Source organism: Pongo pygmaeus, chromosome 5 (assembly GCF_028885625.2).
Source record: "Pongo pygmaeus isolate AG05252 chromosome 5, NHGRI_mPonPyg2-v2.0_pri, whole genome shotgun sequence".
In the NCBI taxonomy this organism is placed as follows: domain Eukaryota; kingdom Metazoa; phylum Chordata; class Mammalia; order Primates; family Hominidae; genus Pongo; species Pongo pygmaeus.
Window position 1 is genome coordinate 118,579,532 of NC_072378.2, and position 27,360 is coordinate 118,606,891.

The 27,360-nt window shown below is 37.3% G+C and overlaps 1 protein-coding gene across 5 annotated transcripts in view; it reads right to left on the reverse strand.

Annotated features, from left to right (window-relative positions):
* The window catches only part of CEP85L (centrosomal protein 85 like), a 253,552-nt gene that overhangs the window by 35,019 nt on the left and 191,173 nt on the right, over positions 1-27,360 (reverse strand). For all 5 annotated transcript variants that reach the window (XM_054493076.2, XM_054493078.2, XM_054493079.2 and 2 more), the window contains 2 exons: positions 22,396-22,513; positions 2,862-3,041 (listed from right to left, as the gene is read on the reverse strand). In XM_054493076.2, the coding sequence (XP_054349051.1) occupies positions 2,862-3,041; positions 22,396-22,513 (298 nt within the window). The remainder of the gene's footprint in view (positions 1-2,861; positions 3,042-22,395; positions 22,514-27,360) is intronic.

Here is a 27,360-nt window from a genome sequence, read left to right on the forward strand (position 1 = left end):
AAATTGTCAAGGTCAAAAAGAGAATTCTGAAAGCATCACAAGAAAAATGACCTGTCACATGCAAGAGAACTCCAATAAGACTATCAGCAGACTTCTCAGAAGAAATTTTGCAGAGAAAGTGGGATGATAAACTCGCACTGCTTGGGCAATGGGGAATTGGGGTAATTGTCAACCCAGAATAATGTAAGAAGAAGTGTTCTTCAAAAATGAATGGAAGTGGCTGGGTGTAGTGGCTCACGCCTGTAATCCCAGCACTTTGGGGGGCCGAGGTGGGTGGATCACCTCAGGTCAGGAGTTTGAGATCAGCCTGGCTGGCCAACATGGTGAAACCTCGTCTCTACTAAAAATACAAAATTGGCTGGGCATGGTGGCACGTGCCTGTAATCCCAGCTACTCGGGAGGCTGAGGCAAGAGAATCACTTGAACCCAGGAGGCAAAAGTTGCAGTGAGCCAAGATCACACCATTGCACTCCAGCCTGGGCAAAAAGTGCAAAACTCTGTCTCAAAAAAAAAAAAAAGAATGAGAGATAAAGATTTTCCCACACAAACAAAAGCTGTGATATTATAGTTGATTACCTACCCTTGTACTATAAAAAATGTCAAAAGGAATTCTTCAAGTTGAAATAAAGGGATGCTAAACAGTAATACAAAAGCATAAGAAAGTACAGTTGTCCCTTGGTATATGGAAGGGATTGGCTCCAGGACACCTCATGTATAACCAAATCCACACGTGCTCAGTTCCTGCATAGAAGACATACAAATAGCGAACAGGTATATGAAAAGATGCTCAACATCACTAATCATCAGGAAAATGCAAATCAAAACCATCTCATGCCTGTTAGGCTTGCCATCTTTTTTCTTGAAAAAAGAAAATAACAAATGATGGCAAGGATATGGAGAAAGGGGAACCCTCGAACACTTGGTGGAAATGTAAAATGATACAGCTGCTATGGGAAACTGTATGGAGGTTCCTCAAATAATTAAAAATAAAACATGATCAAGCAATCCTGCTTCTGGATATTTATCCAAAAGAATTGAAATCAGGATCTCTGAGCAACATTTGTACTCCCATGTTCCTAGCAGTATTCACAATAACCCAAGATGTGGCAACAATCTAAATATCCAGCAACAGGTAAATGAGCAACATAAATGTTATACACACACACACACACACATATACACATGCACACACACACATACACACACAATGGAATATTATTCAAACTTTGAAAAGAGAAATCCCGCCATTTGTGACAAGATGGATGGCTCTGGGGGATATAATGCTAAATGAAACAAGCCAGTCACAAAAATGCAAATACTACATAATTCCACTTATATGAGATAAGTGAAACAGAGAGTAGACTGGTAGTTGTCAGGGACTGGGGAGCAGGGAAGTGGGAGTTACTCTTCAATGCATATAAAGTTTCAATTACATAAATGAATAAGTGCTAGAGATCTGCTGTACAATATAATGCCTATAGTTCTGAATTATACACTTAAAAATTTGTTAAAAGGGTACATCTTGTATTAAATGTTCTTTCTACAACAAAAAGAGAAAATACAATGGGATGGCATAAATTAGTTTTAACCAAAGAAGTAAAATGACTGGATCCTTTGTTGTTAAAAGTTAAGCCCTTTGCGCTATCAAGAACGGATTTGGGAGGATGTGGAGAAACTGGAATTCTCAACACTAGTAATGGGAGTATTAAATGGTACAATCACTTGGGTAGTTTCTTGTAAGTTAAATATCGACTGTACAAACCCTATGATCCAGCAATTCAACTACCAGGTATTTATCCAAGATAAATGAAGACGCACATACACAAAAAATCTTGTACAAGAACGTTCACAGCAGCCTTATTCATAATTTCTCCAAAATGCTAAAAATCCAAATATCTATCAACAGGAGAATAGATACACTGTGGTATATCTTTATAATGAAAAACACTACTCAGCAATAGATAGAAACTGATACATGTAGCTATAAAAATAAATCTCAAAGACATTGAATAAAAGAATATATACCATGTAATTTCATTAATATGAAGTCCATGAAAAGTCAAAATTATACTGATAATAATCAAAAAGCACACACACACACACCATATTTTCTTTATCGATTCATTGGTTAATGGGCATTTAGGCTGGTTCCATATTTTTGCAATTGCAAATTGTGCTGCTATAAACATGCATGTGCAAGTGTTTTTTATGTAATGACGTCTATTCCTCTGGACAGACACCTAGTAGCAGGATTGCTGGATCAAATGGTAGTTCTACTTTTAATTGTTTAAGGAGTCTCCACACTGTTTTCCATAGTTGTTGTACTCGTTTACATTCTCACCAGCAGTGTAAAAGCATTCCCTTCTATTTCATACCAACATCTATATATATATACACACACACACACACACACACACACAAACACACACATCTAGTGTTCCTGTCTGTGTATTTGGCTTTTAGCTTCTTATTCTGAATCAGGGGCTTCAGTTTAATAACTTAAGTTGCATCATTATTAAAGATAGGCCAGCTTCATTTACCAACCCTTTATGCCCAACATGACAAAAAAAAATGAAATCATAGACTCAATAAGGAAAAGGAGAACAGTTATTTGGTGTAGGCAATTAATTTTTTAAAGATTTTACTATTTGTTAGAAAGATATACAAGAGCATTTTTATCCTCAAAGAAAATCCTTGGAGTTCTGCAGATAGCAGACGGCTTCTCAAAAGTTACTACAAAATTAATCACCTCCACATAAATGTATATATAACCTGGCATGACACCTGACAGGGTAAATGACAGACAATTATATGCTGAGGAAATGTTGTTGACCTAATTCAACTTTATTACAAAAACCTACTTTTTCCTCTAGTTTCTTCTTCTCTTCACTAAATAGGCTTAGTCTTTGTTTGAGAAACTCATTAAGCTGTAAAACTTCTTTCTCAGTAGATGCAAGCTTTTGCTCAAATTCCCCTTGTTGGGAATGGGAAACTGATTCCTCTGAAAATGGTGTCTGGAGTGAAGTGTTCTCATACTGCGGCTGTTAGGAAAGAAAAAAAGGAGGTAAGACTTTAAAAGTTTGTCTTGAACAAATGTGAAGATATTAGAAATGAAGTATAATATAAGGAGTACATATAGGCTATATGAACAGACACACCTTGATTTAAATTCCAGCTATCTTGCTTCCTAGTTATGTACCATAATTAAAGCAAATTACTTACCATCTCAAAACCCTGGTTATCTCATCTCTAAAACAGAAACAATAAAGCCTACTTTGCAGTGTTTTTTGAAGAAAGATAAAGTATGTAAGGTTTCCAGCATATAGGAGAAACTTCATCAAAGACAGCTATTATTTGATTTTAAAAGTATACTTCAACATGTAAATAGTACAGTATATACATTAATCATATAAAAGTGAAAGTTCTACGTAAATAAATAAAAACTAAAGAAAAATTTCTTCACAGGTAATCATTTCCAGCTAATACTAAATTCAATATGTATTAATAGAATGTTTCCCTAACTAGAAAGTAAGATCCATGAATTGGGGATTCTTGTCCATCTCAAAGTGTCCATCTTATATTCCCTATTGCATAGAAAAAAATGGCACAAAATAAGTACTCACAAAATAATTGTTGAATGAATAAATGTATTATTGCTTCTATGAGCAAGGCTTTGAAGGAAATTCTTTTCAAGGGGAAGATATTCCCTCTCCCCCATGTAGGATTAAAATCTGGAAGAGGAAGGCAGGAAATACAAATATTCCTTCAAACAAATCAGCATGTGGTTAAGTGCTGTAAAAAGATATCAACAAAGTACTGTAAAAGCAAAGAAAGAGGTTATTTTTCCATTTATTTAAAAGATATTTACAAAGCACATACGTTAGGCATTGTGCTAGGTGCTGAGGATTCTACAGTTAATAAAATCAGATCCCACCAGTTTAATGTGTCATACACAAAAAGACCATGAAACTAAGTGCTAAGATAGTCACATGTGCAGTAGCTAAGGGAGGGTGTTACAGAAGTAAATTTGAACTAGGCCTTGAAGAACTGATACTTTCCCAAAAGGTAAGCATGCAATTCAACCATTACAGAAATAGCATTTATCATGTCCAGGCTATTTCAAAGATGGCAGACTCACCCTTTACAAACTCAAAATTTTAATCAGAGGCATGAGAAGCCTTTAGATGATTGTAATATAGAACAGAATGAATATGGTAGCCAAATAAAGGCCATGTTAAGTACAAAGTATTGGGAGGAAGTAGGATCCATGAAGACATTGAGCGAATGAGGAAAAAGGCTTTTCTGGAGGGGTGGCTTTTGAGACAGATTTTGAAAAATAGGGAGATTCTGGCAAGAATGGAAAAAGGAACAGGCATTCTAGAAAGAACATTTTTAAAAAGGTTAAAAAGTAGATACAGAGAGTATCATGTCATGTTTATAGGTTACAAGTGGGCGGAATAAAAGGGAAAACTTACAAATCTAGGTTGCAACCTTCCTGTAGAATTCCAAGAATTGTGAACTTGGCTTTGTAAATCTCTATGTGCCCTGGCATTCAGTCTAGTGTCTAGATTCTCAGCAAGTCTGATGAAAGGGAAGAGAAGAAAAAGACAAGAGAGTGCTAGAAGAAATAGGACAAAGCTAGATGCAGTGAACAAGATTCACTGAGAATGAATATGGATGTTATCATTTAAAGAAATTATTCTAACTAATTTAGCTGAAAAGAAACAAGGAGCTGAAATAGAGCATGCAGAACAGAATGAAGAAACTGGAAGCAGGGTGAGAGGATTTAGAGAAAATGATTGTTTAAAGATGTAAATGGAAAATAAATGTTAAAGATAACCAAGGTTTAAGATTTTGTCTAAGTAACAGGGAAGATTATCTTCTGGGCAGAAGTAAATATAAAGAATAACAGTAGGTTATATAGAAAAATAGGTTATACTTAATATAATTAGAGTCTATGATTTTTATTTCATTTCTATATACAAGTAGAGATGGACATCAGGCAGAAAGGTAGATATGGAACTCAGGAAGATGGCTAGGCTATGAAACTATAAAAAGCTGATACAGACTTCTAGTTTCTAGCTCAGCATGTAAAGAGATCAGAAGTCACCACTCAGTCCTAAAAAAAAATAAAATAAAATAAAAAGCTGAAAAAACTGAAATATCAACAAGTCTTCTAAAGTCTGTGAGAGAAATGAGGTCACAGGGCAAACTGCTGCCTCCAAAACTGGAAAAAAAGGATAGGTAGAAACAGAGGATCATAACCTAATAAAGCAAAAACCCATTAGCAGAAGAGCCAGGGCGGGAAAATCTGTAACTAATGAATTGCTAGAGACTTGGAGTAGATAAATGAGAGTTAAAAATTCCATGGGGACCCAATCATACAGGAGGTTTCCATACGTCTGTGAGTTTTACCTCCAGGAGTTCTACAAGATCTTCAGTGAGTATCAGAGAAAAATCCCCTCCTGTTTCTGGCAGGGGGAGGGGAAAAGGAACCATTTAAAATATGCCAGAGCATTCTGTTCTTAAAAATGCCTGCCATCAGGAGAAACTATTTTACCAGAGCCTAAACTGCTGGGGTTTTATCAGAGCTTAACCTAGTTGGGGTAAAGGAAATAACCCAACTCCAGCCAACTCCAGCCTTCCACATAGAGAAGGGTTAATACACAAATCAAGCTCCTTTGGCCTTCCCTGTGGAAATACCAACTCCATCGCCCTCCTGCCATCCTGTCCCGCCTAAGGGTGGGGAAAGAAAAAATCTTAGAAAACTGAAGTTCACAATCCAGAGGAACAAATTCACCAAAAGACTGAGACCTAAACACAGGACTATAGAATACTTCGCCTTCCCTGCACACTTTACCACTGCATTACTAAAGCTCTATTTACCACACTTATTAAACCTTGGACATCATGTCTACTTTCAACAAAAATTACCAGACACGCAAAAAGCAAAAAAATGCAGTTTGAAGAGACCAAAAAGCATCAGACACAGAGTCAGATATGGCAAGAATGTCAGAATTATCAGACCAGGGATTTTTGACAACTAAGATTAGTAAGATTATGATAGAAAATGTAGACAGTATACAAGAACATACAGATAATATAAGTGTAGAGATAAAAATTCTAGAAAAGAATAAAAAAGAAATGCTAAAGATTGAGAACACTAACAGAAATAAAGAATGTCCTTGAAGGACTCATTAGCAGAGTAGACCTGGCTGAGGAAACAATTCTTGAGCATGGGGATATGACGACAGAAACTTCCAATACTGAAAAAGAAAAAAAAACCTTAAAAAACATATGCCTTGTTTCACGTGAGGCTTCTGACTTGGACTTTTGGGTTAATGCTGGAATGAGTTAAGGCTTTAGGGGACTGTTGGGAAGGCATGATTGTGTTTTAAAATGTGAGAACATGAGATCTGGGAGGTGCTGGAGTGGAATGACATGGTTTGGTTGTGTCCCCACCCAAATCTCAACTTGAATTGTAGTTCCAATAATCCCTATATGTTGAGGGACTCAGTGGGAGGTAATTGAATCATGGGGGCGATTACCCCCATGCTACCATTCGCGTGATAGCCGGTGAGTTCTCCTGAGATCTAATGGTCTTATAAAGGGCTTTTCCCTCTTTGCTCAGCACTTCTTCCTTCTATCATATGAAGAAGGATGCGTTTGCTTCCCCTTCCACCATGAATTTAAATTTCCTGAGGCCTCCCCAGTCACGGGGAACTGTAAGTCAATTAAACGTCTTTCCTTTATAAATTATCCAGTCTCAGGCAGTTCTTTATAGCAGCATCAGAACAGACTAATACAAAGCCCTTTACTGCTGGTGAAGAGGTGATCCTGCCTGCTGCCAAGCACATTTGTCATGAACTCTTAGGAGACGCTGCAGCTCAAAAGGTGACATGTGTTCATCTTTCAGCCATCACAACAAAATGAACTGATGAAACAGCGAGGATATTGAGGCACAGTTGTTAAAGAGGATGAATGAGTCACTGTGGTATGCAATCCAGGTTGAAAAGTCTATCAATGTTGACAAGGCAACAAGGCTTGTTTTTGTGTGATATGTTTTCAGGAGGATGTGCACGAGGATATGTCATATGCACTTTTATTGCCAACCAACACCACAGCTGCAGAATTATTCAAGTCTTTGAATGATTACATGTCAGAAAAATGGAATTGGTCATTTTGTGTCAGTATACGCACAGACAGAGAGACTTCCATAACTGGATGTCTTTCTGGTTTCACAACTTGGGTCAGATGGTCGCTTCTGCATGTGACTCCACACATTGTGTCACCCATAGAGAAATGCTGGCTAGCTGAAAAATGTCACCTGAATTTAGCAATATTTTGCAGGATATCCTTAAAATTATCAACCACATTAAGTATACATGCCCTTAACCCACATCTGATGGTGCAGCTCTGTGAGGAGATGGACGCAGGGCACACACGTCATCTTATACACAGAAGTGATTGCTTTCTGTTTTTTTGTTGTTGTTGTTGTTTTGAGGCTGGAGTGCAATGGCACGATCTCGGCTCCTGCAACCTCCACCCCCGGGGTTCAAGCAATTCTCCTGTCTCAGCCTCCTGAGTAGCTGGGATTACAGGCATGCGCCAACAAGCCCGGCTAATTTTTGTATTTTTAGTGGAGATGGGGTTTCACCATGTTGGTCAGGCTGGTCTCGAACTCCTGACCTCGTGATCCACCCACCTCGGCCTCCCAAAGTGCTGGGATTACAGGCGTGAGCCACTGCGCCTGGCCAGAAGTGATTGCTTTCTAAAGGTAGATTACTGGCCAGAGTTTTTGAGTTACGAGAGCCACTCCAGAGATTTCTTTTAGAAAAACAGTCACCACTGGCAATACATTTCAGTGACACAGAATGGCTCACAAAACTTGCTTACTTATGTGACATATTCAACCTGCTCAATGAACTCAATCTGTTGTCACTTCAAGGGAGAATGACAACAGTATTCAAGTCAACAGATAGAGTGTCTGCATTCAAAGCCAAACTAGTATTATGAGGGCAATGCATAAACATTGGGATTTTTGACATGTTTCAAATATTAGCAGAGATCTTGAAACAGACTAAGCCAGGGCCTTCTTTCTCCCAGCGGGTACATGGATCACCTATCTCAGCTTTCTAAAGAATCTGAGCCTTAATTCCCAACCACAAAAAAACCCGAACTGGGAAGAAATGGATCGTGACCCACTTGTAAATTGCCAGGTGAATCAACTTTGTCCACACTAGAAGAGAATCAACTGCGTGAGACTGCAAATGACAGTGGCCTTAAAAGTATGCTTGAGACAACTTCAAGTCTCCATACATTTTGGATTAAAGTCAAGGCAGAATATCCTGAGATTGCCACAAAAGCACTGAAAAGACTGCTTCCATTTCCAACTTCCTATCTTTGTGAAGCAGGGTTTTCTGCAATGATAGCGACCAAAATTAGATTACAGAGTAGACTGGACATAATCAACAGACTTTGGGTGTCACTGACTCCCAACACTCCCAGATGAGAACGTCTAGTTGTGGAAAACAAGCTCCGGGCTCCCACTGATTCTACATTATGGTGAGTTTACAATTATTTCATTATATATTAAAATGTAATTTTAATAGAAATGAGGTATACTATAAATGTTATGTGCTTGAATCATCCCAAAACCACACCCGTTCCCCAGGTCTGTGGAGAAATTGTCTTCTTCAAAACCAGACCCTGGTGCCAAAAAGGTTAGGGACTTCTGCTATACACTGTGAAGTTATCCTTCAAGAACGAAAGAGAAAGACTTCCACAGACAAAAATTGAAGGATTTTGTGGACAGTATATCTGCTTTGCAAGAAATGTTAAAAGCCTTCAGAGAGAAGGGAAATGACACAGGTCAGAAACTCACATCTAGACAAAGAAAGCAAGAGCATCGGAGAAGGAATAAGTGAAAGTAAAAATTTTTAAAGCTTTATTATTCTTAATTGATCTAACAAGTGACATTTTAATTACAGCAACAATGTAATCATTTATGCATGTTTCTGTGTATGTGTGCATGTATGTATACGTATGCTTATGAATAAGTGAAATGGCTGATAACAATGATACAAGGATGAGAAGGAAGATGGAGGAATTAGAAGTATTTTGCTATTATATGGTACCTATTATAAGGTACACTTCATTACCTTCAGGTGGTGTAGGGTTACTTGACAGCAGACTTGGATTAGTTATAAATGTAAATGAAAACTATAGGGCAACCACTAAAGAATGTAAAAAGAGAAGTGTAATAAAGTAGAAAGAGAAAAATTGATTAATATAAAATGCTTAATTAAAATGACTGGGAAATGGTTGGCTCATGCCTGTAATCCCAGTACTTTGAGAGGCTGAGGCAGGAGGATCACTTAAGGTCAGGGGTTCGAGACCAGCCTAGGCAACATAGTGAGACACCCATATCTACAAAAAATAAAAATAAATGAATACAAATGATAAAAGACAAAGTGTGGAACACTACAAAAAAATCTACAGCTAAGCATCAAAATACATCAAACAAAAACTGATAGAACTGCAAAGAGAAACAGATTAATCTACTATCACAGTTGGAGAGTTTAACAACTGTATCAGAAATGGACAAATCTAGCAGTTTGGGAGGCCAAGGCAGGTGGATGGCTAGAGCCCAGGAGTTTGAGACCACCCTAGGAAACATAGTGAGACCCAATCTGTAAAAAAAAAAAAAAAAAAAAAAAAAAAAAAAAGAGAGAGAGAGAGAGAGAGAAAGGAAAGGAAAAAGGGAGGAAAGGGAGGGAGGAAAGGGAGGGAGGGAGGGAGGGAGGGAGGGAAAGAGAAAAGAAAAGAAATGGACAGTTCCAACAGGCAGAAAATCAGTAAGAGTGTAATTTATCTCAACAGCCCCATCAATCAATTAACTGTAACTGACATCTGTAGACTACTCATCCAAAAACAGCATCACACATTCATCTCAAGCTCACCTGGAACATTCATCAAAGCAGACAACATTTTGGGCCATAAGATACACCTTAAGAAATTAAAAAGATAAAAAATCATCCAATGTCTATTGTCAGACCACAGTGGAATTAAACTAGAAATCAAAAACAGAAAGACAGCTGGGAAATCCCAAAATACCTGGAGATTAAACAACACACTTCTACATAATACATAGGTTAAAAAGGAAATCTCAAGAGAAATTTAAAAATGTCAACTAAATGAAAAGGAAAATACAACCTATCAAAATTTGTGGTATCCAGTGAAAGCAGTACTTAGAAATTTATAGCACTGAATGCATATATTAGATAAGAAAAAAAGGGATCTAAAATAAATCATCTAAGCCTCTACCTAGGAAATCAGAAAAAGTAGAGAATATCAACTAGAAAAAGTAAATCTGAAATAAACAAAACAAAAGAAACTAAAAGTTCAATGTTTGAAAATCAATTAAGGTACTCCATCACCAACAGGCTAAAGAAGACAAATCATGATTATGTCAAATCCAGGAAATGCACTTGACAAAATCTAACACCCATTCACAATTAAAAACTCTTAGCCAGGCACGGTGGCTCATGCCTGTAATCCCAGCACTTTGGGAGGCTGAGGCGGGTGGATCACAAGGTCAGGAGTTTGAGACCAGCCTGGCCAATAGGGTGAAACCTCGTCTCTACTAAAAATACAAAAATTAGCCAGGCATGGTGGCAGGCGCCTGTAGTCCTAGCTAATCAGGAGGCTGAGGCAGGAGAATCACTTAAGCCCAGGAAACGGAGGTTTCAGCGAGCCAAGATCGTACCACTGCACTCCAGCCTGGGGGACAGAGTGAGACTCTGTCTCAAAAAAAAAAAAAACAAAAAACAAAACAAAACAAAAAAAAACAACTCAGCAAACTAGTAATAGAGGGGAGCTTCTTCAATTTAATAAAGAACATATACAAAATACAAGTATAGCTAACATTATACTTATAGTGGTGAGAAACTCGAAGCTTCGCCACCAAGATCAAAAAGCATGCAAGAATGTCCCCTCTCACTACTGCTTTTCAACATCATACTGGAAGTGCTAGCTAATGCAAGAAGACAAAAAGAGTACATAAAAGGTATACTGATTGGAAAGGAAGAAATAAAACTGTCCTTGTTCACAGATAACATGATCATCTTTATAAAATGTCAAAAAGAATCCATACAAAAAAACTCCTGGCTAGGTGCAGTGGCTCATGCCTGTTATCCCAGCACCTTGGAAGGCCAAGGCAGGAGGATCACTCGAGCCTAGGAGTTGAAGACCAGCCTAGGCAACATAGTGAGACCTTGCCTCTACTAAAATATATTTTTTTAATTAGCCAGGCATGGTGGCACATACCTGTACTCCCAGCTACTCAGGAGGCTGAGGCAAAACGATTGCTTGAGCCCAGGAGTTGGAGGCTGAAGTGAGCTACTGCTGGGAGCTGAAAATGCCAAAGGGATCGTGACCAACTCAGCATTCCACTGGTGGCTATATGATCAAACAGCAAACTATTTATCATGAATGCAGGATGTGGGCAAACTCACACTGCACCTGCTGCCAAATGGTTTGCTGAGGACCATCACTCCCTGGCGCTGTGCTCCTTGAAGTTATCTACTGGGAAATCTAGCACCTATTGTTCGAAGGATGCAGTCTCGCAAGCCTGCTGTGAACCAAACAGGCCGACTGATAATTACTCAACAATCACCCCCTCTTTCTCGTTATCTCTTTTACCTAATAAATTCAGAGGGCTGAAAAAGCTCAGGGACCCTGTCCACTAGAGGCAAGGTGCCCCCTGACCCCTTCTTCCAATTATACTCTTTTGTCTTTGTCTTTTATTCCCATGTTCGCCCCCTTTGTTCAGTCTCCCAAGGTCCATGCAGGCTACAAGTATTGCCCCAAACAGCAATAAAATCGGGTGCTCTACAAGCTACAATTGCACATATGATTGTGCAACTGCATGCCAGCCTAAGCAACAGAGCAATACCCTGTCTCAAACAAACAAACATCTTGAAGGGACATCTGTTCTACTTCTTCTTGTTTGGATAAACAGCTTGTGAGAGGCTTCTCAGGAGGCAAGTCTAATCCCATAGGGGCATGACACTGGAAGTCTTTTTCTGCCTCATTCTCCACATGGTCTTGATCTCGCTTATTTTTGTCCTCCTCAATTCTCTGTTTTCTCCCCTTTGCTTCCCCCAGAACTGGCTTCTCTCCTTTCTTTCTCTTTTTCCACTTTCTGTCCTTGTGTTTGTCATGATTGTTTTTGTCTTTGAAGAGGCTGGAGCAGTGCTCCAAACTGCCCGTGGAGAGCTCAGTAACTGCTTTCCCTCCTACTTTGAGGACCAGCTTCAAGGGCTTTTCCACATACTCTTTGTAGAGGTGCTTCTCTGACTTGTGCTCCTTGCCCATGTCTGACCAGGCCCTGGTGCCCACCTCCCATGCCAGGCCCAGGCCTTGGGGTGCCGCTTCTGGTCCAGGCCAGGTGAGCTGGAGGGCAGGAGTGGGGCCTACCAAACCCCGTGCGCCAATGCAGGGGGTTAGCATGTGCGCTGGGTGGCACAAGGCCCCTCTTGAGAAGACAGCCCATGAGACCCAGCTGGAGCCTGAGAGCATGAATCAACTGATGCAACAACTGCAGAGAAAAGATCCAAGTACTCTTTTCATTTTCTGTGATTTTATTGCTCCTGGCTACTCCATCATCATTAAACACCCAATGGATCTCAGCAACATGAAAGAAAAGATCAAGAACAATGAAGAACTAACGGATAACTTCAAACCAATATGTACTAATGCCATGATTTACAACAAACCAGAGACCACTTATTATAAAGCTGCAAAGAAGCTGTTACACTCAGAGATGGAAATTTTTAGCCAGGAAAAAATTCAGAGCCTGAAGCAGAGCACAGACTTCATGGCTAACTTGCAAAAAACTTGAAAGCAGAAAGACAGAACAGACATCTCACAGATTGGGGAGGATGGAGGCTGCTGGCTGAGAGAGAGAGAGAGGACTCTGGAGATGCCGAAGCACAAGCCTTCAAGAGTCCTAGCAAAGAAAATAGAAAGAAAGACAAAGATATGCTTTCAAGTTTAAAAGCAGTAATTTAGAGAGACAGTAGGAGCAGCCTGACTGCATCATGAAGGAATCTGGAGGAAAGCTGACCAGGTGGCTTGTTAACAGTCAGTGGGAATTTGAAAGAAGAAAACCAGATGGAACAAGAAGACTGGGACTTCTCCATCCTGTGGATCCCATTGTAGGAGAGCCAGGATACTGCCCTGTGAGACTGGGAATGACAACCCGAAGACTTCAGTCTGGAGTGAATACTCTGCAGGGGTTCAAAGAGGATAAAAGGAAAAAAGTAACTCCAGGGTTGTATTTGAATTATGGACCCTGGAGTTCTTATGTACCGCATTATGACTCCACGTTTACGAATATCAGCACGGATAATTCAGATTTAATCTATGCAACCTATGGCGGAAGACTGATCTTCCAAGCAATTTCAGCAACCATGAGTTTCTGGCCCCAAGCCAAGATTATCCATATGTTATGACAGATAGTTTGCTGGATGTCTTAACAAAAGGAGGGGATTCCAGGGCCCTATAAGAGTTGGAGATATCACCTGAAGATGAAGGCCATACTAGGACACTTGACACAGCAAAACAAATGGAGATTACAGAAGTAGAGCCAGCAGGACGTTTGGACTCTAATACTCAAGATAGGCTCATGGCACTGAAAGCAGTAATAAACTTTGGTGCTCCGGTTGAAGTTTTTGACTATTAAAGAAGCTGAAGTATTCCAGAAGAAACTTGATGAGACCAACAAATTGCTCAGGGAGCTCCAGGAAGCCCACAATGAGCATTTGGACACCTGACCCCTTCCCAATATGATGTCTCTTGGATCCCTCATACAAAGAAATGCATCTTGCTGAACAGGTGACCAATAATCCTAAAGAACTTGCACAACAAGTAACTCCAGGTGATATCATAAGCATGTATGGAGTTCAAAAATCAATGGGGATTTCCATTCCTTCCCCTGTCATGGAAACAACTTTGTAGATTTAACAGAAGATCTTGAAGAACCTAAAAAGACACTGAGGGGACCTAGTGGGAGTTGAGGCCACCTGGTATTTGATTATGTATTATGTACATACTTTTCCATTCTTAAAAACGCTTTCACAAGATATCAAATATTTGTAAATTTGTTTTTAATTAAACTTCGGAACAGTGAAAACAAACAAAAAACACCTTCCTGGAACTAATTATAGCAAGGTTACAGGATACAAGGTTAACACACCAAAGTCAATCATTTTTCAGTATGTCAACAATGAACAAGTGGAATATAAAAATTAAAAATTCACTACCATCTATATAAGCAACCAAAAAATAAGATAGGTATAAATCTAACAACATATGTTCAAGATCTATATGAAGACAACTATAAAACTCTTCTAAAAATGTTCTAAGAAGAACTAAATAATGAATAGATATTCCATGTTCATGGATAGGAAGACTCAATATTGTGAACATGTTGGTTCTTTCCAATTTGATCTACAGATTCAACACAATCCCAACCAAAATTCTAGCATATTACTTAGTAGGTTCAATGAACTGATTCTAAGTTTATATGGAGAGGCAAAAGACCCAGAATATCCATCACAATATTAAAGGAAAAGAACAAAGCTGGAGTACTGACACTACCCAACTTCAAGACTTATAATAAGGCTACAGTAATCAAAACAATGTGGTATTAGTGATAAAATATAAAATTAATCAATGCAACAAAATAGAGAGTCCAGAAATAGGACACATACATATAGTCAACTGATCTTTAACAAAGGAGCAAATGCAATACAGGGGGAAAAACAGCCCTTTCAACAAATGGTGCTGAACAATTGGACATCCACATGCAAAGAAAAAAAAAAGAATCTAGACACAGACCTTATATTTTTTACAAAAATTAATTCAAAATGGATCACAGACCTAAAACACAAAACTATAAAACTCCAAAAAAAAAAAAAAGAAAAAAAAAGTAGAAAATCTAGATGAACTTGGCTATGGCAATGACTTTTTAGATATAACATCAATGCTGAATCCATGAAAGGATGAACTGATAAGCTGGACTTCATTAAAATTAAAAACTTTTTCCCTCCAATAAACAATGGCAGGAGAATGAGAAAACAAGCCACAGACCAGGAAAAATATGTGTAAAAGACGCATCTGATCTAAAAACAAACAAACAAAAAAAACCTGTTATCCAAAATGCACAAATAATAAGCCGGGCGCGGTAGCTCACGCTTCTAATCACAGCACTTTGGGTGGCTGAGGCAGGTGGATCACTTGAAGCCAGTAGTTCGAGATCAGCCTGGCCAACCTAGTGAAACCCTGTCTCTGACTAAAAATACAAAAAGTAGCTGGGTGTGGTGGTTTATGCCTGTAGTCCCAGCTACTCAGGAGGCTGAGGCAGGAAAATCGCTTGAACCCAGGATGCGGAGGTTGCAGTGAGCCGAAACCGCATCACTGCACTCCAGCCTTGGCAACAGAGAGAGACTCTGTCTCAAAAAAAGAAAAAAAAAAAACATACCTACATAATGAAGCTTACATTTAAAAAAAAAATACTACGTCTACAGAACTTCTAGATAGCTGAATATGTGGAAGTTCCCTCCTGAAGGGTGGCACCCCTGGAGATGGAATGGAATCTCCGCATTCCTTATCTCATACCTTCCCCTATGCATCTCTTCAATCTGGCTGTTCATCTGTATCTTTTCTAATATCCTTTATAACAAATGGGTTAAGTGTAAGTAAAATGCCTCTGAGTTCCAGCAAGTTAATCAAACCCAGGGAGGAGGTTATGTGAACTCTGATTTATAGCCAGTTGGTAAGAAGTATTTGGGACTTGAAATTGGCATCTGAAGTAGAGGGCAGTCTTGTGGTAGTGAGTCCTCAATCTGTGGGTTCTGACACTATCTCTACACGTACAGTGTCAGGATTAAATTAGAAGACAGACACCCAGATGGTGTCTGCTGAAGAATATGCAGAACTGACTGCTTGGTGTGTAGGGAAACAAATACCATACATGTGGTGTCAGAAGTACTGTGCTGAGTGGAGAGCAGAGTGGGAAAAATACATCTTTGGTTTTTCCTATATCACTACAGCTGCTTTACTCATAATTGCCAGAACTTGGAAATTATCAAGACGCCCTTCAGTAGGTGAAGGCTGTGTATGTGTGGGGATATGGAGGATATGGGAAACCTTGGTACTTCCCATTTAATTTTGTAGTGAGCCTAAAACTGCTCTAAAAAATAAAGTTCATAAATTTTCAAAAAGTTATCACAGGTGGGGCCAGGCGCAGTGGCTCACACCTGTAATCCCAGCACTTTGGCGGGACTAAGGCAGGCGGATCATGAGGTCAGGAGTTCAAGACCAGCCTGGCCAACATGTGGAAACCCCGTCTCTAATAAAAATACAAAAATTAGCTGTGTGTGGTGACACCCGCCTGTAATTCCAGCTACTCAGGAGGCTGAGGCAGGAGAATTGCTTGAACCCGGGAGGCAGAGGTTGCAGTGAGCCAAGATCACATCACTGTACCCCCCCCCCCAAAAAAAAAAAAAAGTTAACACAGATGCTTCTACTATAATACAAATATACGCATTCCTGGAAAATCATGCACTAAACTGTGATATATCCAGAAAGCGGAACATTATTCAGTAATAATGAAAAATGAACTATCAAGCCATGAAAAGATATAGAGGAAACTTAAATGCATACTACTAAGTGAAAGAAGCCAGTTTAAAAAGAAATGGTTTGAATAGTATGTACTATATGATTCCAATAATATAACATTCTGGGAAAGGCAAAACTATAGAGACCGTAACAAGTTCAGTGGTTGCTAGGGGTCCAACGGGTTGAACAGGCAGAGCACAGAAAATTTCTAGGGCAGTGAAACTACTCTGCATGATACTATAATGGTGGATACATGTCATTACTAATTTGTCAAAACCCTTAGATTGCACAACACCAGGAGTGATCCTAATATAAACTATGGGCTTTTGAGTGTTAATGGTGTGTCAGTATAGGTTCACTAATTATAAATAATGTACCCTAAGGTACAAAACATTGATAGTGGGGGAGGTTGTGCACGTGTGAAGATATGGAGGATATGGGAAATCCTGGTACTTCCCATTCAATTTTGTAGTAAATGTAAAACTGCTCTAAAAAGTAAAGTTAATAAATTTTTAAAAAGTTAACACAGGTGCTTCTACTATAATGCAATATAGACATTCCTGGAAAATCATGCACTAAAAATAATAGGGCATATGGAACAAATAGGATTAAAAACAATTCAAACTGATGCAATTTTAACTAGTGCACTAACAAAAACAGTGACTCAGGAGATAACTTGGACAGTCTGAACAGGTGGTCACAGTGATATTTTAAAACCACATACACACACAGTCAAAATGCTGGCGGTACTTTAATTAGAGGTCTGGTGAGTGTTCAGATGATGTAGGTAGACTCTGTGATATAGGGGTTGCCGTGCAGGTGGAGTAGGAGGGAACATAACCTGGCGTGAACTGAAAGTCTATAAAGAAGGAAGTGCACCTCTCAAGGAAGAGCACCCTAAGGGCAGGTACTCTTTTACAATTTTCTTATGTAAGTTGGAAAAGCTTCTGCTAATGTAGTAGGTAACCCTAAGCCTTTTGCTTTGCTGGCCAAATATTTTAATTTTATTCACCATATTCTAACTCCCCTTGCCTGGGGAGTTGGTCGGGGAAAGCACTTATGAACCAATCTAGAAAACTAAGCAGACATCATTCTCCTATTTACCAATTGTGTATGAGCAAATTTGCACCACAGAAATGTGTTTTGTAGCAAGACAAGCTGTAGTTAAAACTCTATGTGAACTTAATCATATAGAAAAAGAAAAATCTGAGGCCAGATGTTTTAATTTCTACATTTAGTAACATCTTTTCAGCCTTCATCTGCCTTCTCTGACTTTTATACAATGGTTCCCTTTCTATGGAAAAACTCTTGCTTGCTTTCCTTTCTAGAACAACTCCCTCAGGCTCCTTCACAAGTTGTGCTCTTCTGCTACCTTCTAAAATGCTGCTGTTCCCTGTTTCTAGTTCTGGATCCCATTTTCCTCTCATTGCACAAACCCTCCCTTGGAATACCTGATCATGCCCAAGGCTTTAATAACCACCCACCTAGACTGACAACACCTAAATCTCTTATCTCTGGCTCAGACCTGCACCCACAAGTATTATCATCATTCTTCACTCAACCCAAAATTTACAATGTGTAAGTTTAACTCACTATTTTTCTCCTCTAAACATATCCTTAACATAGTAATCTTCATAAACCAATCAATTGTTGCTGTCTGAAACTAGGCAATCATTCTCTCACCACATTCAATATGTCATTAAATCTGGCCCATTTTACCATGGCTTGGTCATACAGATGTTTAATCAACAGTCTTCTTCTCATTCTGACCACTACAGATAAAATTCAAATTCACATAACTTTTGGACTATGGAGACAGCTTCCTGACTGGTTTCCCTGCCTCCAATAACATCTACCTTAAATCCAATCTCTAGTATGCCATCAGAGTAACCAAACTAGGATACTTTGGAGAGTGAAAGATGGCACTATTAATAAATTTATTAGCACAGCAGGCATAAACTGGGCCAGCCCTAAGCAAACCTTTACACCTCAGGTCATTGATATCACTTGGCCCTTGCTTACCTCTTCAACCACATATCTACCATTACCTTTCTCTCATATTACATTTCATCCATACAGAATAATCTGTAGTTTTCCAAACACATTATATTTCTCATCACTCCTTTAAGCTTCTCCACATGCCATACACTATGCCTCAAAACACTATTCCTTCACCCCCTTCACCTGGCTCAATTCATTTAGTTCATCAGGTTCTCAAACTAGATTATCACTTCCTACAGGAAGCCTGGCCAAGCCTTTGGAAGACTAACTTCTATGTTCATAGCTGGGGTTCCCACTTCATACATAATCCGTGCGAATCAACACACTGCAACGATCTCGTCTGTGTTCTCCATTAGACTACACATTCCTTGAGGGCAAAACCAGCTTCATTCACGTTTCTATTGCTACAGCATAAATGGAACCTTATCCATAGTTAAGATAAACAATTTTTAAGGAAATGGATAAATGTATTTTTTGATATACTCTCTCTGTAGGGTTTAAGTTCCATAAAGGCAGAAACCATTCTTTGCTTTTCTGTCCCCAGAACTTAACACATTAGATGTTTAATGTTTTGTTGAAGAGGCTCATTTGTAAAGGTGGGACTCATTTTATTAAATGTTCATTAGTACAGACTTGGTGGTAGAAACAAACCAATTGAAGAAAAAATAGAAAAAAAAATGATATAAATGGAAAGAAAAACAATAAAATGGAAAGAAAAATGATGCATCAATGAAACTTAATAATAGCAACTATTATTTGGTTGGTCTTTCCAAGGTACACATATATACAGAAAGAAGAGACCTCTTTCTTCTTCAATTTAAGTAAAGAAAAAGGGTCCTTCGTATTTGGTTTATTCCACGAAGGCCTGTTAACCACAGATGGAAATTTAGGTATAAATGGAAATACAAACTACTACTTGGTTCTACCAATCTACCATTAGAACTATCCAGAAAGTCTGGATTTTAGAATAAAGACATGGTTCTCATTCTCTGCCTATGAGACTGAGTGATATCTACTTCTAAGGTCATCTTAATTGTAAGGTTAGTCAAATTTTTAATAAGCAAATAGAAGTTACTTATTAAGAGTATGTTTTCCATCTATAAATTCATTTAAAAATGTTACTTTTATTTTACTGACTTATTTACTCTAGAATACACATTAATTTCAATAATTATTATTAAAAGCATAATTTTCTTTGTCTACTGTCTATAGAATTAGGATGAATATGTTATGGATCAGAAAAATGTACCTATACAAAATGCTATGCATAAAAAATTAAATCATTCAAAGTTCCAAGGTTAAAAAAATCCTTTGCTAAAGAAATATTTTATTACTCTATCTGCTGTTTCTTCTAACCCTCACCATTTTATTGGTTCTCCGTATCTATCCACTGATAAAAGTTTATCTTACATATTTATCATATCCATTTAGTATTAAGATTCCTTGTACTCTTTTATGAATTGCTCTCATCTTTTAAAATCAGATTTCTCATTAATATTTCAATTCCTCACATACTTCAAAATCCTACTAATATTTTTAACGACCCCTTTTACATATCTTTCCAAATACTAATATTTTTATTTGTCCTTGCACGCTGGCTTGGAGAGCCCTCTACTGGCCTGATGTTGTGTCAAAAGAACATTTGCTTCATCCTTCAGATACCTATTTTTTACATGCTTTCGGTAATATGATAATTATATAATTAAAGCCTTTATTCCAAATGACAGAATGTTAAAGAGAAATTGAACAATTCTACTAAAATGCTGTTACCAAAGCAAGATACACTACTTCCATAGTACAGAAATACCATTTTCAAATAACTGTACATTATTCTCAGTACTGCACTATAAAGCCTTGCTATCATGTGACAGAAGTCCAAGATGAGACCAAATTATAACATGATGTATTCATAACTAAAGTATAAAAGGCAAGTTGGAGTCTCTATGTTAAATGCCTCTGGCCTCAAGAAAATCTGATAGCTATTTTCTCATCAATATTTCCTGATTTTAATATACCAATGTCTCTAGTATTTATAAACAACACATTTGAAGATATAATGAAGGAAACAATTCCACTTAACTTAAAATCTAGGAATAAAGGCCTTAATGAAGAGAACAACAACATCCACAAATAGAAGTATATACCACCACAAAGTTATCAGGCCTCACTTTAGATCCCAGGAAGTATGCCAACAGTCTTTTTCTTTGGGAAATAAGCCAATATAAAGTTTATATAAAAAAAACATGCAAACAAGTTTTAAAGGAAGCTCTTTTAAAAACTGAGTAATAATTAAGGAAAGTAGCCATTCCAGCCATACAAATTTTGTTAACGGGCCTCACAGACTCTCTATCTGTGTTCCAATTAGACTATACTCTCCTTATGCGCAAAATTAACCTCGTTTACATTTTTATTCATATGGCGTAGACACTGTCTTACCTACAGTGAATGCAAATAAATTTAGAAGGAATAGACAAACTTATTTTCCTATATGGTCTCTCCCTCTGTAAATTTTGAGATCCATGAAAGCAGGAACTATTTTTCACTTTTGTGACATCAGAATTTAGCACAGTGGATGTTAAGTCATTGTTTGGTTAAATAGGCTCATTTGTAAAGGTGAGATTCATTTATAAAATACTCATTAGAATCAGACTTCATGGTAGAAAAAAATTTCATAGAGGAAAAAGAAATAATATAAACAGAAAATATTATGACAAAATTGGAAAATTTATTTTCAAATTAAATTATAGACAAAAAGCTAATTTCCTTTATATATAAAGGGTTCCAAAAAACAATAAGCAAAAACCTAAAACCTAACATAAAAAATGATCAAAGGATATGAAAAGAAATGTGAATGGGCCCTTAAATTTATAAAAAGAAATACAACATCACTCTTAAGAGAAATACATATTAAAACCATATGACCATAAGGAGATATAAATCTCCCCTTTCTTTTATATAGACCTACTAGAAGGGCAAAAATCCAAGTTTAATAACACACTCTGTTAGCATGGCTGGGAGTTGGGGAGTGGGACGGTGAGGGTTCTTATACACTGCTCTCCTAAAGAGCAATTTGACAGTACCAGTAAAAATCACAAACTCAACACCTAGAAATTTCACTTCTGGAAATGTAACTTACAAGAATATTTGCATATGAGCAAAACAACATTTATAAAAGGTTATTCTTTACAGCATCATTTACAATAACCCTAAACTGAAAACAACTCAAATTTTGATGAGTAGGGGGCAGGTAGAATAAATTATGCTATCTCCGTAAAACGGAAAATCATGTAACTGCAAAAGCAAGGGAAAGGGGTGTTATCTAGGTAATGATAGAGAAATAATCATTGTGTTTTATATAATTGTATATAATATTTAAAAAAAGCAAGGTGCCAGATAATGTACATATTCTTATATTTTTTTAAATGTAGAAGGATAAAATACATTTGTATCTGCTTGTGATATGCATCAACTCTGGAAGGGATACACCAGAAACTGACAACAGTAGTTCCTGTATGTGTGTGGAGAGGGGTGTGCAATCTGGACAGATGGAAGGCTATAGTTGGACACCTTTTACCACACATATAAATAAATATAAATCATGTGAATACATTATTAAGTTGATTTAAAATGTCCTTATATTACAAGATAAGTATATTATTAACACAAGCTTTACTACTAAAACAACTACAAAATCCTCTGTAATCTTACCTGCAAACTAGCCACGTAAGAATCCTCACAATTTACATAATGTCGTAACATGGCATGTTGAGCCCGTAGTTCATTATCTCTTATCCTCTCATGCAGGTGGGTAATTTGTTGCTTCTGCCTGCAAAACATAAATTAAGGTCACATTATGAGTAATAATTTTCTAATAGTTAGAAGAACCTTAAGGACCTTAATAGTTTTACATACAAATTTAAAAGTATTATCAATTTAAAAAATCATAATAGAAAATCTTTTTAAAACAAAATACCATGTGTGGAATTAGGTAAAAATTTATTTATACTGTACAGTACTTCTACAATGTGGTCTTTTGTAGAATATTCCTCTTAGATTCTAACAGTCACACCTTGCTTTCTTCAACAACTCATAGCTTGCTTTAAGCAAGTTATTTAATTTCTGTAAATATGTATGCTTAGAAATCTTAAAACTGTTTTGTGCCAGGCATGATGCTAAGAGCTTTGTATGCAGTATCTCTCATCTTCAAAAATTAATAAGTCTCATAATGAAGTTTTGAAGGAGAGCTTTTAAAGAATAATAAAGATAGTATGAGTAAACAAATAGCTTGATGTTTTCCAAAATTACTTACAAAGTAACTTTTGGAACAAGTAAGTTTTATGTTTCAGGTTGCATCAAAAGACCTTGTTCTCTCAGGATGATTTCTAAAATTTGCTAACCTTTAAGAAAATCCACATATAAAACATTAAATAGGAGATAAGTCAGGAGAGATTCGTCATATAACACTTTTCAAATAATTTAAAGCTTTACAAGAAAAAAAAAACCCTTCCTTTTCCCACCAAGGTAGAGTAGCACGCAGGGACTAGTTTTGCCCTCATGCCTGAAACAATTTTTTAAAAAAGACAAAATATAGGAAGTGAAGACTCTCAAGGCATTGGGCCACCAGGCAATTAAGAACAGTAATCTCTTAGAGATAGGTAACTAATGAGGTGGGCCCTATGACTGACTGCACTTCCTGCTGAGAGAGTTTTCAAGCCCCAGCACAGGAATGGTGGTCTCCTTGAATTGAAGAGACAAAGCTGAGAATCTGGAGAAACCAAGGCAGCTGTAGTTAGTTCACGGTACTCAATGACCCTTGGGCACTCGGTTGAATACTAATTAATACAGGCATGAGGAAGCTACTGAAGGTGTGCGTAGAGTGGAAGGGCAACCAAAAAAATATTACAGGGAACAGTGCTTCAGGGTGCCTTAGAATTACTGGCTATTCCCAACTGCCAGAATAAAAAGCTTCATGATTCCCAGGGCATCAGCAATTCTCAACTGGGGACAGTTTTGAAACCAGTTAACATTTAGCAACATCCAGAGACATTTTCAATTTTCACAACTCGGGCAGAATGTTACTGGCATCTAGTGAGTAGAAGCCAGAGATGCTACTAAATGTCTACAATGAACAGGATAGCCACCCTCAATAGTGAATTATCTGATCCAAAAAAAAATCAACAGTGCTGAGGCTGAGAAACCCAGAGTTTGTAAGATGAGTCTTGTCTCAGTGGGGAAAAAATAAACCTTGATAAAACAGCTCTAATGCCACCTAACAAAACTTAAAAGCAAGTACAAAAACTGCTTCACAGAATAAAGTTCAGGAATACAAAAATGTAACATCAAAAACAAGTTAAAATTCATAATGCCTGGCATCAAAAAATTATTGGGAGTACAAAAAAAAAGCAGAAAAAATGTAACTCATAATAATAAGAAAATCCCACCAACTGAAAGTGAGCTAGAACTGACAGAGATGTTAGAATAGACAAGGATAGTAAATCAGTTATTATAACTATTCATATGCTTACGTTAGAAGAATGAACGAACATGTTAAGTAGAGACATACAAGACAAACACCACACTGAATGGTGATTAAAAGATTAAACATTACAGCACAAAAGTACAGTGAATTTAAAAACAGCAATAGAAACTATCTAAAAAGAAACAGAGAAAAAAGGACAAAGAAATAAAACAAAAAAGCTCATAGTATCAGTGAGCTGCGAGATTATAAGAGGCCAAATATATGTACAATTGGAATCTCTAAAGAGGAGGTGAGAAGGTGGCAGGGGGTGGGAGTAGGGGACAGAAAAAAATATTTGCGTAAAACAGGCCAAAATTTTACCAAATCTGATGAGAACTATACACCCATAGGTTCAGGAAGCCCAGTGAACCCCAAATAAAAGTAACATGAAGAAATCTAAGCCAAGGTACATCTAAATCAAATAGATTACGGTGATAAAATCTTAAAAGCAGCCAGAGGGAAAAAAGATAAATCCATTCAAGGAGACAAAGATGAAGAGGATGGCAAATTTCTCAACTGAAATAATGCAATCAATAAGACAATGAAGTACTTTACTAAAATTTAAAAGCTCTCAACCTAAAATTTTTGACATAAGAAAAAATTTGAAAACAACACAAAAAGCATACAAAAAAAATCCTGTTAACCTATAATACTTCACCCACAGAAAATATTTTTTTAAAGGTTAAATAAAGATCTTTTTTGGAAACTTAAAAGCTGAAAGAATTGATCACCCTAGACTTCAACTACAAAAAAATGATAAAGGAACACCTTCAGGCAAAAGAACAATATACCAGATGAAAACCTGAATTTACACAAAAGAAAGAAGAATACCAGAAATGATAAACACATGGGCAAATAAATACATAAGATATTTTTCTTATTATTTAAATCTCATTAAAAGATCATAAATTGTTTAAGGCAAAAAAATAATTTATATCCACGTTGTATAACCTTTGTAGATGTAGAATGTATGACAAAATAGCTCAAAGGCTAGAAGAGAAAAAAATGGAAGTATGCTTTATAAGATTCTTACATTATACATAAAATAGTATAGTATTACTTGAAGATAGACTGCTATACTTTAAAGTATATTATAAACTCTAAAGCAATCATTATAACAATAGAGGTATAGCTAATATGCCAATAAAGAGATAACAGGAATTGTAAAAAAAAAAATTCAACTAATTCAAGAGAAGGCAAAGGGGAACAAAGATCAGATGGGACAATAAGAAAACAAATAGCAATGCCAGGCGCAGTGGCTCACATCTGTAATCCTAGCACTTTGGGAGGCTGAGGCAGGTGGATCACTTGAGGTCTGGAGTTCGAGACCAGCCTGGCCAGCATGGTGAAACCCCATCTTCACTAAAAATACAAAAATTAGCTGGTCATGGTGATGCATGCCTGTAGTCCCAGCTACCTGGGAGGCTGAGGCAGGAGAACGGCTTGAACCTGGGAGGCAGAGGTTGCAGTGAGCCGAGATCGTGCCATTGCACTTCAGCCTGGGAGACAGAGCAAGACACCGTCTCAAAAAAAAAAAAAAAAAAAAAAAAGAAAGAAAGAAAAAAAAGAAAACAAATACCAATATAGGAGATTTAAACTTGACCATATCAATAATCACAACATGTAAACGGTTTAGATATTCCCAATCAAAAGGCAGACATTGGCAGAATGGATAAAAAGTAGGACCTAACTATATACTATCTACAAGAAAGAAAACCATTCTGAACATAAGGACACAAACAGGTTAAAAGTAAAAAGAGGAAAATCTGTGCTAAAAATAATCAAAAGAGAGCCAGAGTAACTATATTAATATTAGTAGAAGCAGATTTTTTTTTTTTCTATTTCAGAGACAGGGTGTCACTCTGTCACTCAGGCTGGAAGGCAGTGGTGTGATTATAGCTCACTACAGCCTTGAACTCTTGGGCTCAAGCCATCTTCCTGTCTCAGCCTTCCAAATAGCTGGGACTATATATAGGATCCACCGTGCCCAGCTAAGTTTTTTTTTTTTTTAATTTTGTAGAGGTGAAATCTCACTATGTTGCCCAGGCTGGTCTCAAACTCCAGGCTTCAAGTGATCTTCCCACCTCAACTTCTCGGTGTTGGAATTACAGATGTGTGCCAACTTGCCAGGCCAAAACAGATTGTTAGAGCAGAGAATATTGCCAGGGACAAAAATTATAACTTAATAATAATAAAAGGATCAATTCATTAAGATGTCATGACATTTGGGCCTAAGAGCACAGCATCTAAACGCATGAAGAAAAAAACTGATAAAACAGAAGAGAAACAGATACATCCACAATTATAATTGGATATTTTAACACCTGGATCTCAATAATTGACATTAATAGAACAAGTATACAGAAAATCAAGAGAATATAAAAGACAAAAACACTATCAACTGATTTGTACTAAAAGGAATTTCTAGAATACTCCCCACAAAAGACAAAAGCCGCAGAATACACATCCTTTTCAAGGATACATGAAACACTTATTAAAATAGATGATCTGAGCCATCAAACAAGCACCAACAAACTTAAAAGAATTCAATTCATATAGAATATATTCTCGGACCACAGTGAAATTAAATCAGAAAACAATTACAGACAGAATTCTAGAAAATCCTGAAGTATTTGGAAACAATGTAACATAATTGTAAATAACTTTAGGGTCAAAGAAGAAATCAGAAGATAAACTAAGTATTTTGAGGTGAACAAAAATGAAAACCAAATGAATTAAAATTTGTAAGATATTGATAAAGAAGAACTTAGAAATTTATTTTTTATTTTATTATACTTTAAGCTCTGGGGTACATGTGCAGAACGTGCAGGTTTGTTACATAGGTATACACGTGTCAGGGTGGTTTGCTGCACCCATCAACCCATCATCTACATCAGGTATTCCTCCGAATGCTATCCCTCCCCAAGACCCCCACCCACCAACAGGCCCTGGTGTGTGATAGTCCTCTCCCTGTGTCAATGTGTCCTCATTGTTCAACTCCCACTTCTGAGTGAGAACATGTGGTGTCTGGTTTTCTGTTCCTGTTTGCTGAGAATGATGGTTTCCAGCTTCATCCATGTCCCTGCAAATGACAGGAATCCATCCGTTTTTATGGCTGGGCATAGTATTCCATGGTGTATATGTGCCACATTTTC